The 17,616-nt window shown below is 35.6% G+C and overlaps 1 protein-coding gene and 1 pseudogene across 3 annotated transcripts; both read right to left on the reverse strand.

Moving 5' to 3' along the window:
• Nucleotides 1–792: 792 nt before the first annotated feature.
• On the reverse strand, nucleotides 793–9,160 carry LOC149266606 (uncharacterized). 2 transcript variants are annotated; one of them, XR_016253008.1, is made up of 5 exons: nucleotides 9,012–9,160; nucleotides 8,726–8,851; nucleotides 1,527–1,613; nucleotides 1,341–1,433; nucleotides 793–1,168 (listed from the first exon to the last, which is right to left on the reverse strand). XR_016253008.1 is itself a non-coding variant. In XM_089397059.1 (3 exons), exons 1-3 carry the CDS (start codon nucleotides 1,653–1,655, stop codon nucleotides 971–973), a joined length of 420 nt encoding a protein of 139 aa, XP_089253185.1. In that variant the 5' UTR covers nucleotides 1,656–1,848; the 3' UTR covers nucleotides 793–970. The 2 variants fall into 2 exon arrangements, 1 of the variants encoding a protein (XP_089253185.1); XM_089397059.1 differs by lacking the exons at nucleotides 8,726–8,851; nucleotides 9,012–9,160 and having other exon boundaries at nucleotides 1,527–1,848.
• A 2,554-nt stretch (nucleotides 9,161–11,714) lies between these two features.
• Nucleotides 11,715–12,605, reverse strand: LOC149266607 (T-complex protein 1 subunit epsilon pseudogene; annotated as a pseudogene). The gene is made up of 2 exons (XR_016253009.1): nucleotides 12,438–12,605; nucleotides 11,715–12,268 (listed from the first exon to the last, which is right to left on the reverse strand). The product of XR_016253009.1 is annotated as a T-complex protein 1 subunit epsilon pseudogene (transcript).
• Between the last annotated feature and the right edge of the window lie 5,011 nt (nucleotides 12,606–17,616).

The following is a 17,616-nucleotide window of genomic DNA, read 5'->3' on the forward strand; positions in this document are numbered from 1 at the left end:
TGTCCACATTTGCATATAATTTTGTGTCTGAGTTCGAGCCTAAATTTGCATGTGATTAGGAATCATTTTTTACATCCAATATGGCATCCTTGGTTTCACCTTTTTTCAGCCCCATTTTGCATCTTGTTTTATGTCTTTTCTTACATCTTTTTTTTTTCCTTTTTTGCACCCAAGTTTGCATCCCAAATTTACACCATTATTTGCATCATCATTTGGCATATTAATTTGTAACGTTTTTTGCTTCTTTTTAACGCTCAACTTTGCATCTTATTTTACATCTAGTTGTTGTCTTTTTTTGCGTCTAATTTGGTGCCCATTTATGTGTCCTTGTTTTTGCCCAATTTGATATCCTTTTGTATGCCATGTTTTGTTCCCTTCTTTGTGTCAACTATTGCACAATTTTTCACTTCTAATTTAAAACACTTTGTATGTCAATTGTTTGCATTTTGTATTAATTCCTAGTTTAACATCCAATTTTACTTTCAAATTTGCATCCATGGTTACATCCGCATTTGACTTCTTATATAGAGTATATTTTTCTTTACATATATGACCCCCTTTATAGATTCATAGTGAAATATATGATAGCTTCTAAATATCATTAAAGCAGATATCACAATTCAAAATCATTTGTAAAGAAATTTAAGAGAAATTGACAACATCCATCCAAAAAATTAACAATGTGTCATTAACAATTTTCAAAACATGTATAAAATAGCAACATAATACTAATAAAATCAGTATTATTTTTAATCAAAACAAGTAAAATTCAAATATGATTAACAAATCAAAATATTTCATGAATATCGTTATTCTACGATAAATTAACAAAATACATAAATCAAACTCATCGTATGATTACAAAATCAAAATGTCTCATTGATATAGGGTAAATTCACAACACCCATCTAAACATAACAATGTCATTCTACACAATAATTTCTTCATAAAAAACAATGCATGTGCATGCCTAGCTACCACCACCAAGATCATCCTCATGATCATCTTGACCATCCTCATTACTCTGATCCACATCATCACCAACACCGCAACTATCATCATCATCTCCTCCTTCACCACCATCATCCTCATCCTCATCCTCATCATCTCCTGATATATGTTGAACATAATTTGGATCATCGTCTTGGCAATCATTACCTATAGCATTCTGACAAAAAAAATCAATATTACATGTTAGTATTAATTACATAACACAACACATGTTTTTGTTATACAATTTTAACCATAAAATGAGGTAAGATATAATATCTAATAGTACTAAAAAATAAAATGAAAATATGGTTTAAAAGTATATTGGAAATCCAACTAAGATTACATACCATAGAGTCCATCCAAACAACAAATTCAACCCATCTCTTTTGCTGCAGCACCTCCTTTTCCAAATGATTTGTAGGTCTTCCATATTTTAGTTCCTACCAATCAATAAATAGGGAGAAATTAGATAACAATGACTTTCTTCTAGTACAAAATTTATTAAAAAAAAATCACATGTTTAATATACTTACAAAGGTTGTTATCAGTGCTTTTAAACCTTTCTGGCCACTACGATGAGTGACTTTTGTCTTGGTTAACCTCGCCTTGGATGCCTTGTCCTTAAACATAAACCAATTCAATTTATTTTCACACAAATACATGTCTAAGATACTTATAAGTATTAATACATTCTAAATAATGTTTAATGAAAAATTCAATACCTGAATGCTCTCATTGCCGGCTTTTCTTTGTGCATCCAACTTCTCATATGATTTTACAAGTTCTTTCCATACTTTAAAAGGTATGTCAATAGGTCTTTGTTTCAGTCTTTGATCTTGAGGCATTTTTTTAATTTTTCTTAATTGGGTAAAAATTTTGGTTAAAAAAAACCGAACAAGTAATTCACATCAATGGCATGGGGACTCTATGGATATGTGTAAAAGAATGGCTATAAAGAAAACATCCAAAAAACATATGAGCTCTCCCTTTGATGGTCACTTGGGGCATATGGCTGGAAAGGAACAACTCCATTTTCGAAAATCAAGGACAATCCTTTCTCAAAGTCCTTCCTAATATTTGCTCCAAATGTCTTAAAATGAAAAAAAAAATTCAAACGTCATCCTTAAACATCTCCCTTAAATATAAGGTTGGACCATAAATTCTTCACTTTTATTGTTATCGGCTCTGGAATCATTTTTCTATATGCAATTATATAATGAAATATGTGTGCACTAATGAAAAAACATTGAGTTTCATTTTTCATAATCACAAACAATGAAAAAAGAATCACACGTAACTAGCATCATTTTGGAAATTTTATATTTATTAAAAATCTTTAACATGTTTTCCTCCCATATCTCATAAAAAGGTGTGAAATTTTTTATATACTCTCCAATAAGCACTACAACAAAACCAGCGATTTGGAGGTTTTACACTAAGTTTTTCAACATCGAACTTACTAGGGCTTGCACCACCGGGGTTATTAGTAAGAATCTCATGAGGTTTGCATAGCCATGATTATTAGAATCAAAATAGTAGGATTTGCACTAAAAACAGTTCATAGAGCTTTCCTGCTGGGGAGAAAATCACAAGTTCAACTTCTGCAGTGCAGAGCACCGAGAGCTCGTAAGCTTTCTTCAGCAATCCACCTACATTTGGAAAATGTAGCCTGCCTGCTGGCGATGTTCTCAATCCTCTTCCTCTGCATCTTTCCCCTCACTATTCTTGTATGTCCTCTTTCGTTTTTCCCTCCAAACAAACCCTCTCAAATTGAGAAAGCAGAACAACTCACTCGATGAGAATCCGAATCCAATTATCGCTTCTAACAATAACCCAATACGATACCAGAAGTGATTACACAAAACCTCATTGACTCTTCATTTGTTTGGAAAAGAGCCAAGCATATACTTCTGACGAGGGTTTCTGTATCAAGTCTGGCTCGCAGGACGTTGCTTAGTCAATTGCGAGAAAAGTTTTCCACCTGCTTGTCACATACGGTTTGTCACACTATATATTAAAATAAGGTTGATCATACTAACAATAAGGTTGTATAGTTTAAAAGGAGGGCTCTCCTGATTGCATTTGGTTGGTTTATAGAAAAGATTGCTAGAATGTGTAATGTGAATGCTCTGCTAACTGTTTTTTAAGCATTTGGAAGTATTAAAACCCCCTAGGATAATTAATGTAAGACCTGTTAATTAATGTGTAAAGATGGCTATTGTCCTTGGGCTACCTTAGCTGTTCGTGTTTAGTGATATGTGGTATTATGACTCCTCAAGTCACTATTAAACCATGAGAACCATGCCCAGGCAGACTAGTGTGACATTGTGGATGAGAACCAAAACTAGACTCCTATAACCTCCTTTTTCATCCTTTAAATTGCAGAATTAACTGACTGTTCTAGAAATCATTCTTGAGCACCTGAAGATGTGCACCCTAAATAATAAGAATAATACCATGTAACATATGAATAGTCCATCCTGTGCATGTAGGATATGCACATGCGGTCCAATAAAATCACTAACCAGAATACCAGGTGTTATTAAAGCCTCTACAGGTTGATATATATGAATGTTACAGTGTGCAGGAGTATGATTCAATTCCATACGAAAATACAAAACATCTGATAGGATTTCCTTATACCTCATAGGCAAACAACCATTGTCCCTTCTATAGATGAGCAGAATAAGTGCTTGGTTCTCTACACTAAATAAAGACAAAGTATAGTACTTATTGCTGACAAAATAGGATTTAAATCGTGGTTCAATTGCTTGACATTCAGCTGGTCACAGAATTTTAGAGTGCATAATCATAAGTGATGTTGCAAGCCTCATTGCTCAAAGTCTAAGGGTCTTGCGAGCCATAATCACAGCCATGTATGGCATATCTTGTGATTATGGCATTTTATGAGGTCAATTCTTGTGAAGACATTTCAGTTTATAATAAATTTTGAACCTCAACAGAGTTTTGGCAAGACCTGGCTGAGCTAGGACATCAACAACACAGCTGATATGAATGACATAATCTAGCCTCAAGAGGGAACCTCTTTTGTTTCATCACTCTAACAATCTATGAAGTGGTGGAAAGCATAACAACTTCCCCTTGAATATGACACCTAAACTGAGTACAAATCCTAAATGATGCAGCCCTTGGTGCATGTCTCTCAAAGTATCGATATTTCAAATGTTGAAAGCTCTTGTGCCCATTTGATATGCATTCGATTGCAGTTCCCCTGAAGAAAGAATCTTATAAAGGTGAGGCCATGGCAAATATGTTAGCCATTTCCATTGGAGTTGCCATTGCTTGACAAATTTAGTGTGATCAGTCCCACCATGATTCACATGCGCTTCTACTCAACACTGGCTGTTGCTATTGTAAGAGTCTTCAAGCTCGTTGAACCCATAGTATTGATAAGTGTATTCTTTGGGTCTCTGGTTTTCAAATTCTGCCTATGTTTTCCTCTCAGTATCATTATTTCAAATGCTGAAAGCTCTAATTCCCATTGCTATGTATTTGATTGTGGTTTCCCTGAAGAAAGAAGCTTATAAAGGTGAGCCCGAGGCCAATATGTTGGCCATATCCATTGGAGTTACTATTTCAGCTTATGGGGAGGCCAAGATGAATGCATGGGAGGTGATTCTCCAGTTAAGTGCAGTTGCATGTGAGACTACCCAATTGGTTCTCATACAAATTCCACGAACATCAAAAGGGATTAAGTTGAATCCCATCACATCTTTGTTGCTCCTTGTTGCCTTGTTTTTCTCAGCACCCCCTGGGCCTTAGTAGAATACCCATTTCTGATAATCAGGGTCTCTTCCTTTGATTTGGATTACATGACATTTCTGCTTGTGCCTTGGCTCTTAATCTTGCAGTGTTTCTTCTGATAGGAAAGACTTCAGCCTTGACTATGAATGTTGCTGGTCTTGTCAAGGACTGGCTGCTCATAACATAATCTTTGTCTGTAATAAATGAAAAGGTTACAGTCATAAACTTGAGTGGGTGTGGACTGGCTTTTCTGGCTGTCTGTTACTATAATCATTTGAAACTTCAAGCTCTCAAGTCCAATGACAACCAACCAAAGTACCTCAGCAGTGCAGCTGATGCCAATGATGAAGGAGAAGGTTTGATAATGACGAGTGGGAGATTCTCAATCAGAGATTCAGAACCAGTAGAGAAAAATCAAACTCAAGCTTCAGGATTAGGTATTTAGATCATTAATATTGTCTTGTGCTAGAGATTACTGTTCTTGGATTGGCTCCTCTATGCCCAGATCTATTTGCAGGGAACAGGCCAGTCATTCACAGTGAAGAAGATAATGACAAGATTAGTGTATAATGATGGACAGGATGGTGCCATGGTGCCAACCTAAATCTCAAGTAAGGAGACATATGTTCATCAATTTGTCAAGAAGCATGGCCTACAATTCAATTGCTCTAAGCCTATCACTTCTTCCACCTGTCAAATAAATTGTTTCCTGTTTGTTTAGTTGACTATGGTTCTAATAAATATACTATTGTTTGATGTAAAAAGACAAAACAAAACAAAAAATATGGAAAGTTGTGACCCCATTTTCTAACTACAAATTGAAATCGGATTACCATAGTGACCACCTCTGCTTATTGGAATCAAAAAGGGGGTGGGTTAACCCAATACGATACCAGAAGTGATTACACAAAACCTCATTGACTCTTCATTTGTTTGGAAAAGAGCCAAGCATATACTTCTGACGAGGGTTTCCGTCTCAAGTCTAGCTCACAGGACGTTGCTTAGTCAATTGCGAGAAAAGTTTTCCACCTGCCTGTCACATACGGTTTGTCACACTATATATTAAAATAAGGTTGATCATACTAACAATAAGGTTGTATAGTTTAAAAGGAGGGCTCTCCTGACTGCATTTGGTTGGTTTATAGAAAAGATTGCTGGAATGTGTAATGTGAATGCTCTGCTAACTGTTTTTTAAGCATTTGGAAGTATTAAAACCCCCTAGGATAATTAATGTAAGACCTGTTAATTAATGTGTAAAGATGGCTATTGTCCTTGGGCTACCTTAGCTGTTCATGTTTAGTGATCTGTGGTATTATGACTCCTCAAGTCACTATTAAACCCTGAGAACCATGCCCAGGCAGACTAGTGTGACATTGTGGATGAGAACCAAAACTAGACTCCTATAACCTCTTTTTTCATCCTTTAAATTGCAGAATTAACTGACTGTTTTAGTAATCGTTCTTGAGCAGCTGAAGATGTGCACCCTAAATAATAAGAATAATACCCTGTAACATATGAATAGTCCATCCTGTGCATGTAGGATATGCACATGAGGTCCAATAAAATCACTAACCAGAATACCAGGTGTTATTAAAGCCTCTACAGGTTGATATATATGAATGTTACAGTGTGCAGGAGTATGATTCAATTCCATACGAAAATACAAAACATCTGATAGGATTTCCTTATACCTCATAGGCAAACAACCATTGTCCCTTCTATAGATGAGCATAATAAGTGCTTGGTTCTCTACACTAAATAAAGACAAAGTATAGTACTTATTGCTGACAAAATAGGATTTAAATCGCGGTTCAATTGCTTGACATTCAGCTGGTCACAGAATTGTAGAGTGCATAATCATAAGTGATGTTGCGAGCCTCATTGTTCAAAGTCTAAGGGTCTTGCGAGCCATAATCACAGCCATGTATGGCATATCTTGTGATTATGGCATTTTATGAGGTCAATTCTTGTGAAGACATTTCAGTTTATAATAAATTTTGAACCTCAACAGAGTTTTGGCAAGACCTGGCTGAGCTAGGACATCAACAACACAGCTGATGTGAATGACATAATCTAGCCTCAAGAGGGAGCCTCTTTTGTTTCATCACTCTAACAATCTATGAAGTGGTGGAAAGCATAACAACTTCCCCTTGAATATGACACCTAAACTGAGTACCAATCCTAAATGATGCAGCCCTTGGTGCATGTCTCTCAAAGTATCGATATTTCAAATGTTGAAAGCTCTTGTGCCCATTTGATATGCATTCGATTGCAGTTCCCCTGAAGAAAGAATCTTATAAAGGTGAGGCCATGGCCAATATGTTAGCCATATCCATTAGATTTTCCATTGCTTGACAACTTTAGTGTGATCAATCCCACCATGATTCACATGGGCTTCTACTCAACACTGGCTGTTGCTATTGTAAGAGTCTTCAAGCTCGTTGAACCCATAGTATTGATAAGTGTATTCTTTGGGTCTCTGGTTTTCAAATTCTGCCTATGTTTTCCTCTCAGTATCATTATTTCAAATGCTGAAAGCTCTAATTCCCATTGCTATGTATTTGATTGTGGTTTCCCTGAAGAAAGAAACTTATAAAGGTGAGCCCGAGGCCAATATGTTGGCCATATCCATTGGAGTTACTATTTCAGCTTATGGGGAGGCCAAGATGAATGCATGGGAGGTGATTCTCCAGTTAAGTGCAGTTGCATGTGAGACTACCCAATTGGTTCTCATACAAATTCCATGAACATCAAAAGGGATTAAGTTGAATCCCATCACATCTTTGTTGCTCCTTGTTGCCTTGTTTTTCTCAGCACCCCCTGGGCCTTAGTAGAATACCCATTTCTGATAATCAGGGTCTCTTCCTTTGATTTGGATTACATGACATTTCTGCTTGTGCCTTGGCTCTTAATCTTGCAGTGTTTCTTCTGATAGGAAAGACTTCAGCCTTGACTATGAATGTTGCTGGTCTTGTCAAGGACTGGCTGCTCATAACATAATCTTTGTCTGTAATAAATGAAAAGGTTACAGTCATAAACTTGAGTGGGTGTGGACTGGCTTTTCTGGCTGTCTGTTACTATAATCATTTGAAACTTCAAGCTCTCAAGTCCAATGACAACCAACCAAAGTACCTCAGCAGTGCAGCTGATGCCAATGATGAAGGAGAAGGTTTGATAATGACGAGTGGGAGATTCTCAATCAGATATTCAGAACCAGTAGAGAAAAATCAAACTCAAGCTTCAGGATTAGGTATTTAGATCATTAATATTGTCTTGTGCTAGAGATTACTGTTCTTGGATTGGCTCCTCTATGCCCAGATCTATTTGCAGGGAACAGGCCAGTCATTCACAGTGAAGAAGATAATGACAAGATTAGTGTATAATGATCGACAGGATGGTGCCATGGTGCCAACCTAAATCTCAAGTAAGGAGACATCTGTTCATCAATTTGTCAAGAAGCATGGCCTACAATTCAATTGCTCTAAGCCTATCACTTCTTCCACCTGTCAAATAAATCGTTTCCTGTTTGTTTAGTTGACTATGGTTCTAATAAATATACTATTGTTTGATGTAAAAAGACAAAACAAAACAAAAAATATGGAAAGTTGTGACCCCATTTTCTAACTACAAATTGAAATCGGATTACCATAGTGACCACCTCTGCTTATTGGAATAAAAAAGGGGGTGGGTTATGCACAATCCTCCGTATCATTTGCTATTACCAGAGATAATTAAAGCCACCCTAAACTCAAGTCTTAACTATGCTGATAGGGTGTTTGGGGAGGGGGATCCCTTACCAACCCACTATAATCTGCACAAAAGCATCCTAAGAACATATGCAAAATCAACCCTTTAATGAAATGATCCAAGAATATAGGTACTCAAACATTGATTTTATCAAAGAAAAATACAAGACAGAAAGAAAAGATCATCACAAGGATTAGAAGAGTCTAAGAACAGTGATCACTGTCTACAGAGCCAAGACGAATGCAGAAGAGTTCTTCCTTCAGTTCCCCATCTGAGAAATCAGTTGCATGCTAGACCCAAGTTTTATCACTGCCTGCGTGCTCCTGAAGTGACATTGGGGAATGAACTGCAAGGCAAAAAAAAAAAAAAACAATATAATCCAGATAATAAGGATCAACACAAATTCTCGGCACAGAAAGCCTCTTAAAACTTGGACGTAAGATAAGCTATTACAATCTCAGGGGGGAAATTACACAAAAAAAAAACAAACAAACAAATTTACATACTTAAATGGTTTGCACATATTTTCAATGTCTTGGATTGCCTCATGACCAGCCGAACCTTTGTAGTATCCTTGTGCTTAAGAAACTTTACTGTTCCTACACCACGCTCCTTCCATTGATTCCCATCCTTGTCAAACCTGTACAGCTTCGCCTTCCTGCAGGGTCAAACATATAAAAAAGAATGGGAATATTAATAAACAATGAAACTGCATTAGGATCATTTTAAGAGTGTCCAAGTAGTGTAGAACAGAGAAGCAAGAAAAAATACCACAAGACAACCATAGGGTTGATAGAACCATGTTTAGGCACATTAGATATTGCTTGGTGACAGAGTCTTACACCTTTGAAAGGAATATTTGTTTCCCTACATTTCTATTGAACAAATACAAACCTGAATATGTTCTAAGGACTATCATGGAGGGAGTCGAGATGACCCACAGGACCCATAGCTGAATACACAAGGGTATTTCAATGCTGGAAATCTAGTTTATAGCATAGTGGCAAGATTTGGTCATATTGCTCTTTATTATATGGAAATTCGGCAACAGTACAAAATTCAGTATGTTTTCACTGCAATGCAGATACAGAACAGTTCACTTACCTTATAATGTCTTTGATACCCATCAACATATAAGCCCCAAAAAAACAGAGCAAAAACCTCAAAAAAATAAAAATAACAGTAAGAAAACACTTAAAAATAAACTACATTGCAAAATTTTCAAAGAATAAATTGCTTTTTCTGGTTTTAGTGTGTTCTGAGGATGAAATTCTTCTAAAATATGGAACAAAACGCTTATTTTCATACTGAGAAATATAGATTTCCATATTGGAACCATGCTGCATTTCTTTATTAGGTATTTTCCATACTGAGTTGTATTTGAATACATATTCGGATTCAAATTTTGCTACTATGGTTTATAGCCATTCCTAGTTACACGTATGCTGAAATGAGGGAGGTCAAGGTAATCAGATAAATTGTCACAACAATTATGAACAAGAGGCAACCTTCCTTGAAATTCTTGAACCTCCAGTAATTAGAAAAATTGTCACAACAATTATGAACAAGAGGCAACCTTCCTTAAAATTCTTGAACCCCCTACCCTTGCCTGGATTTGCTCACGGCGCCAATCAGTCCTCATGTACATGTACATCAAAATATTTATTATATAATTAACTATAAATTTGTTAACATTAAAAGGACAAATAGATCCTCTGTTCCGATGAGAGGGAGAAACTGTCGTGATATCCAATCTTCAATATGCATATTTTAGATAATAAAGACTGACCTACTAAGTTAACCAAGTAGCCATTATAAAAAGTACACATAAATGAAGCTCAAAGCTAAGAGATTTTTTTTCTCACTTTCTTTGCTTCCCACACAAACTATTACTCGATTTCGATTTTTCTTATTAGATTCCAAAATTTAATGAAATTATCTGGCTGGGAGCATTGTTGCAGTGCATGGCTTTTATCCACTATCTCCACTACAAATTTTGAAATGACAACAAAAAATCCATTAAGACCGGAATCTCCCCACAACAGTGAAAGCAGAGTTCATTATTCAAGAACAAAGTAAAGCGAACCAAATAATCTAAGAGCAGGACATGCATGAGTCCTCCAGACCCAGATCCACTAGATTGATTGCATCATTTTTTCAGCTGGATGAAGCATCGATGACCCGGTAGATGCACCAGTCATGAGCAAAAATAACAGACGATCAGTGATTCAGAAGCACCCTTACCAAGCACAGTTGAGATCATCCAGATAATCCACAAGGCCATCTAGGTATGCTATCTTACAAAAGCTATAATTCTCAGCTTATATCTTGTAGACACTAGACAGACACCCATCACCAGGGTTCTCCCTTCCACACGTAACCCGTCAAACTTTGCAGTCCGATGAGCTTCAATAAAGTTTGCCAGGATAGAATCCAGCCTGGTTTATGGCCCTGCATACCTCTCCTTTGACGCTTAGATAAATTAGGACTTATTTATTTTCTAGGCTTCTACTATTAGTCTCGTCTTCATTGTATCAGGTTTATCTGTTATTATAACCCTTGAAAATCTGATAAGGAAATCCAAGAGATGCTTCTCCATATTTGTGAATGGCATTCTTCGTAAAACTGTTGACATAGACTAGTGCACCTAAATCTGGGGGATTTAAACTGGTTACCTACTAACACGTAACCAAAACTAGCCAGATGCTCGTCTTCATTGTATCAGGTTTATCTGTTATTATAACCCTTGAAAATCTGATAAGGAAATCCAAGAGATGCTTCTCCATATTTGTGAATGGCATTCTTCGTAAAACTGTTGACATAGACTAGTGCACCTAAATCTGGGGGATTTAAACTGGTTACCTACTAACACGTAACCAGAACCAGCCAGATGCTCAACAACATTGGCTACAAACAATTGAGATAATCACCCCTTTGTTATTTTATCATTCGTCATTCTGTTAAATCTGAAATCTTATTTGTAGTCTCTCCTTTTCAGCGAATACCTTTAAGCACTCCAGCATCAATATATAGTTTTAGTCCCATTAACCTAATGTCCTTTCATCATTTGTGGACATTTATATAATTTATTTCTTTATTCTGAAATTCTTCTTAAAATTATTATTTCCATTTCTTTATGAACCTTCTGCTGTCGAGCAATTGGTGTTATTTTGAGCAAAATAATTTGTAAACGAAGTTTCTTTGGTTAGTGAAAAGCCCGCCAAAAGTACCTCTACGCCAAGTAGATCCCTGGAAAGTGTCTATCTCTCAATGTTAGTGACATCTCAACGCATTCACCCATTCGGGAGCTTTCGTAGGCAGTCAGCGTCGTATGTAGAGCATCTAGCTCGGCGGGCCTCACAGTTTGTGAGGAAGAGTAAGCAGATCGCAGAGTATTTGCTTATTTCACTCCTTTCGGAAAACCTATAAATTTTTTAAAGTAACTGCTACTTACGAATCATAAGTTTTTTAAAATAAATTCTACTTAGTTTCAGATTTTTAGATTTTTAAGGGGTTTTACCGACCCAGAAATAGAGATTCAATAAATGGAAGAGAAGCTTACTGATGGTGACATCGTCATCGGGGCTCTGGAGCATCTTGTCCATTCCCTTGGGGCCGAGTGAGGTGCGGAGGATTCTCGCAACGAACCTGGCAGCCGCAATGTTGTCCTTCTGAGCATCTAAGCCTCTGATTCGGGTCTTCTGCTCCTGCTCCTTTATTATGATAAATGGCCTCCCGTACTCATCAAATGCCAGCGCCATCCCTGCAAACAGTAACAGATTGCAGCACAGAGATTAAAACCTAAACATACAAGAGTGGCTGCTAAAAACACACTGGATTTTGAACCAGAAACCTGAAATGCGTGTACTCCTCTCTGTGTGGAAGACTGAATGTGCGGGTGGAAATCCATTGAAGTTAAAAATGGAACATACCTTGGCGCCGTCAATGGACTGAAGAACCGATCGTGGGGTTCGAGTGTCTGCTACTGGTGAAACCCTAATTCGCAAATCTCTGCAATCTCGTTTTCGCTCCCGCCCTGTGAAAAGCGAACAGATCCTCCTTCTTGTTCTAGAACGTAAACGAAGTTTGGGTTGGGAGGGGTTTTGTAAAGAAAAGTAAAGCTTTACCTTTTTTCAAAAATGCTAATTTCATAGTGAAAAACAGTAAATACATTTTTTTATTTTCACATCACTAGTTAAGTAGCTATATAATGTTTTTGGTTCTTGGTTAGGTTGGAAAATATTTATAATAATATAATTTTATGGTTGTTGTTTAAGTTTATTAGGTGTTATTAAAACAATAAATACATTTTTTTTATTTTCACATCACTAAAGAAGTAACTATATAATGTTTTTGGTTATTGGTTAGGTTAGAAAATATTTATAATAATAATAATATAATTTTATGGTTGTTGTTTAAGTTTATTAGGTGTAATTTTTTTTAATTTCAATTTAATAATTTTTAAATGGAAAAATATGATTTTAATTTGGTTGTATTGAAAATATTTATATGTTTTTACATATAAGGTGGGTGCAAACAAAGGAGAATATATAGTAAGTCTATTTAATAGTTAATAACAAGTGTTAATTTCTTAAAATTATATGATAAATTTGAAAGGAGTAGGGTATGTATCTTTTTTCGGGTGAAATATATTAAAATTATTGTGTGAATGGGGTTGTAAGACCCTATATTTTCATCCTGGGAAAATATAGTCCTCTCTTAGCCACTTGCATAGTTTAGATTGTCATAAGCAAAGTAGGTACATTGTCTTAAGATGTAAACATTTCATTTTAAGCAGTGTCATAATGTGGTTTCAGCGAAGCATTAAAAGATGGAATGAGCATGCACATTTGGGATGCTAGTGTTATATTCAGCTTGAGGCATGATTGCACGTCTAAGAAGACTCTAAAAAGGGTTGCAGAGGAGAGGTTGGGGGATTGTAGTCTCACTTAGAAGTGTATACAAGCAAGTTAAACCCTATGAGAAGTTGTGAAACAAAATTAAGGGATTTGACAAGTTGCACGAAGGCAACTTAGTAGTGGTACTAAGTGAGCAATCCTTGATTCAACTTGATACTCTCTCCTTGGCACTACCACTTTGTAAGATGGAGAAGAAATGTGAAATAGATGTGCAACCCACTAAAGAAGTTGAAGGTTGTTGTAATGTATATCGGTGGTTATGTCATGATGTGAAAGGAAGTGTTGGAACTTGGAAGGTGACCATTAGAGTAGATTTACCATGGAGTGCAAGGAGGTGCAAGGATCTGATAAGGAGGGAACTACACAAATCTAACAAGTAGGCCATATTGGGTTAGGATATTACTATTTTGGGACATCCAAAGTTGAAGGTGCATTTTATGGAGGTGCAGTCGAAGTGCTTGGGTGCGTGCCACAGCGTAAGGGTATCTAGGACTTTTAGTGTGTGTTAGTGGTGTTAGTGCATTGTGTTTGATCAACACTAGCTAGAATGTGTTCCATGAAGGAAAAAATCCCACAAATTTGGGATGACTTAACCATTTGGCATTTAAGGTGTGTTATGTCCTAGTTTTGAGGAGACAATTAGAACAATCTTAGAGTGTGATGGGTTGTGCCATGGACTTAGGTCCACTTATATGGGTTGAGGTGTAAAGGTACCGTGTGAGTTGAGGAAAATGATTACAATGCTTACCTATATAAAGTGTTTATGATATAAGATTAATAAGTTTTTGTTGGAGAATGGAAGAGGAGGATAAGAAAAGAGAGGCATTAAGGTTTGTTGTAAATCAATCAAAAGGAACGAACTTGTTAATCTTATTAGCAAGATTGTTCAAGTTGTCTCTTCAATAGGAGTGAATTTTGGCTAGGAATAGGGAGTTAAGCATTGATTGGGTACTCTGGAAATCCAAGACCCAACATATCCAAGCTAGTCCATTAAATAGATTCATCTTGGGCAAGGGTTGTTAAGGCTAAGGTGCAAATATCCCCTCTGCTCAAACTATTTAACATGCAAAGTTGGATCTGATTCTTCAACTTGTCCTGACGATGAACCACACTGGTTGGTTCGAAACGCCTAAACAAATGATATATCTTGTGATTTACGCTGGAAAAATTTCTCGTAAACTACACATTAAGAAAGTTTGTGCACTCCTATATGGATAAACATGCTTATTATCTTTCATGAGTTTCATCAAATATTTAACATATTATTCATCAACTTTATTTAGATATTCATCATCTCCAATTAACAAATATACATTAAGCAAGTTCATGCACTCTTATATCGATAACATGCTTATTATTTTTCATGAGTTTCATTAAAGATTTAACATATTATTCATCAACTTTGGATTTGGCGAGGATGAATTCTAGTATATTACCAAGTGTGTTTTTTTCAATTGTAGTTCTTACTTTCATGATTAATTTGGTTGTAATTTTTACTTCCACGATTAATTTAGTCTAAGTTCTCTAGGTAGTCATTAATGATCTATTCAGTGCTATGTGGGGGTTTTACTTTTCAACAAATATGAAGTATCTATGTTACATTGGGACCTAGTGACCTTGTTGAAAAACCCTAGCAAACATCTTTGAAACCATTTACTAGCACTAGTTGAACTTGAGATATCTCAAAAACTAAAAGGAACAAATAAGGGTTGCTTTGCCAATCCACTCATAACCTAATCCACTTTGGTGTACTTATATTCTCAAAGTGAATCAAATACCAAGAATGATCTATGTCTGCTAAAACCTATAATCACATTGTTTCCCTAATAGCAACTAAAAACTTCTATACCCAGTTGTTGAACTTTTGCAACCAATTATAAACCTTCAACAAGAAGTAGTTTTCTAACGAGAATTATTGCCATATCTTCCTTGGTTTTACGAGGAAAAAGAAATAAAATTTCATTTGTTATCAAAGGTAAACCAAATTCATTATTTGCATACTTCCAAACCTAGGGTTTCGTATCCAAAGTAGATCCTAACCACATCAATGAAACAAACTTTGTTTTTATGTATCATCCAAACATTATGTACAATTACAGACTCACCTCTAATCCATTGTTTATAAAAATGTTGAATATTTTCATACATGATATACTGAACAGTTGGACAATGAAAATAGTTGTCATCGCTATTCTTCCATTTATATGCTTTTTGCAACTTATTTGAAAGAGCAATTTTGCCCCAACAATTAGACTTGTAGCATAAAGAACATGGTTAATACATATGATTAGACCAAAAACTAGTTACTACCAAAATTCAACCAAAAAAAATATTACTGCATAAAAATAGAATTAAAAACAAAAAATATAAAAACAAAAATTTCCCAAATTAAAAATAAATAAATGATAAACTTTTTTTTACCAAAATTTAGTGATTTTTTTGGTGCTAATACTAACATCACCATTACAACAAGATATTTTTCTAGTGCTAATACTGCCATTACAACAAGATATAAGAGGGATATAATGCAAAAAGTTTAATAATAATATGTATGTAGAAGATGGTCTTCACACTGGTGAATTCATGATAATCAATGGGACTACAGTCAAAATAATTGGATGTTATTTACTTGTTTACATAGATTGTCAAAATAATTGCATAAATCGGTTTTTTTTTAACCAAAATTTAACAAAAACTTTGCTAGTGCTAACATTAGAACCACCATTACAACAAGATATCTTTCTAGTGTTGACAACACCATTATAGTAAGATACCTCAAGAGAGACAGAAAATCTAAAAAGTATGATAGTAATACGTATCCAGAAGATGGTATTGAAACTAGTAATTGTTCACGAATCCATAAGATTGTAAGGTCATTCTCATTATCATAATCATTGTCATCATCATCACATCCTTGTCATTGTTATTGCCATCATTACATTATCATCATAATCACCATTCATGCCATCATCATCATCATTATGGACATTGTTTGCAATTGTTCATAATTGTAGATGTTGTAAGAAATATCATCAACCCAAAAAATGTGATCAGTGCTAGAAAAGGGTTGTTTAGGACACATTGATATACGTAAGAGAAATAACAACTCTATTTTTGAGAGATGATCGATGATGATCATCATCACCACCATTATCATCGTCATTGTCATTTTTATCATCCCCATCATCATCATTAATGTAATTTCTATCGACATTGTTGTAATCATCATCATCATTCATGCCATTATAGTTTTTGATGATGACCTAGATGAAAATGATGATGATGACACCAAAGATAATGCTTATGATTATGACAATGACAACATCTAAAATTGGGAAGATTCGCCAACGTCATTAGCATCGTCATCATCATAATCATTGCCATCATCATCATTGTCATTGTAACCACTATCGTCTTTATCATCATAATCACAATTCATGTCATCGCCATCATCTTCATTTTCATCATTGTCAATATTATTGACATTGTCATCAATTGTTCATAATTGTCAATGCCATAAGGAATATCATCAATGCAGAAAATATGATGAGTGTTGGAAAAGGGATGCAAAAGCAAACATAGAAATGGGGGCAACAATAGAAGTAAAATTGGATGAAAAGTGGATACAACATAAGTAGATGCACAACAACATGAAAAACCTGACACAAAAGTGGATGCAAAAGTAGATGCAGTTGTCAATGCAAACTTGGATGCAAACATGAAGGCAAAAGTGGAAGCAAACATGGGTCCAATGGTAGGTGTAAAACTTGGCACAAATTGTGGTGAAACAAATGTGGATGCAACAACGGACACAAAAGCAGATGCAAAAATGGATGAAACAAAAGTGGATGCAATAGGGGATGCAAACGTGGAAGCAAATGTGGTTGCAATGGTAGGCGCAAGATATGGTGCAACAAAAGTGGATGTAAAAATAGACAAAAAATATGCAAAATAAGATGCAAAAATGGATGTAAAAGTGGAAGCAAACATTGATGCAACAGGCAAAACAAAATTGGATGCAAAAAATGGATACAATGTAAGTAGATGCAAAAGTAGATACAAAACGAGATGCAAAACCCAATGCATAAACCTGACACAAAAGTGGATGCAAAAATAGATGCAATATTTGATGCAAAAGAGGATGTGAACATGGATGCAAAATTGGAAGCAAACGTGGATACAACAGTGAGTG

Source organism: Pinus tabuliformis, chromosome 6 (genome assembly GCF_031772625.1).
Source record: "Pinus tabuliformis cultivar Carrire ecotype Pingquan chromosome 6, CPIR1, whole genome shotgun sequence".
NCBI classification, from domain to species: Eukaryota; Viridiplantae; Streptophyta; class Pinopsida; order Pinales; family Pinaceae; genus Pinus; species Pinus tabuliformis.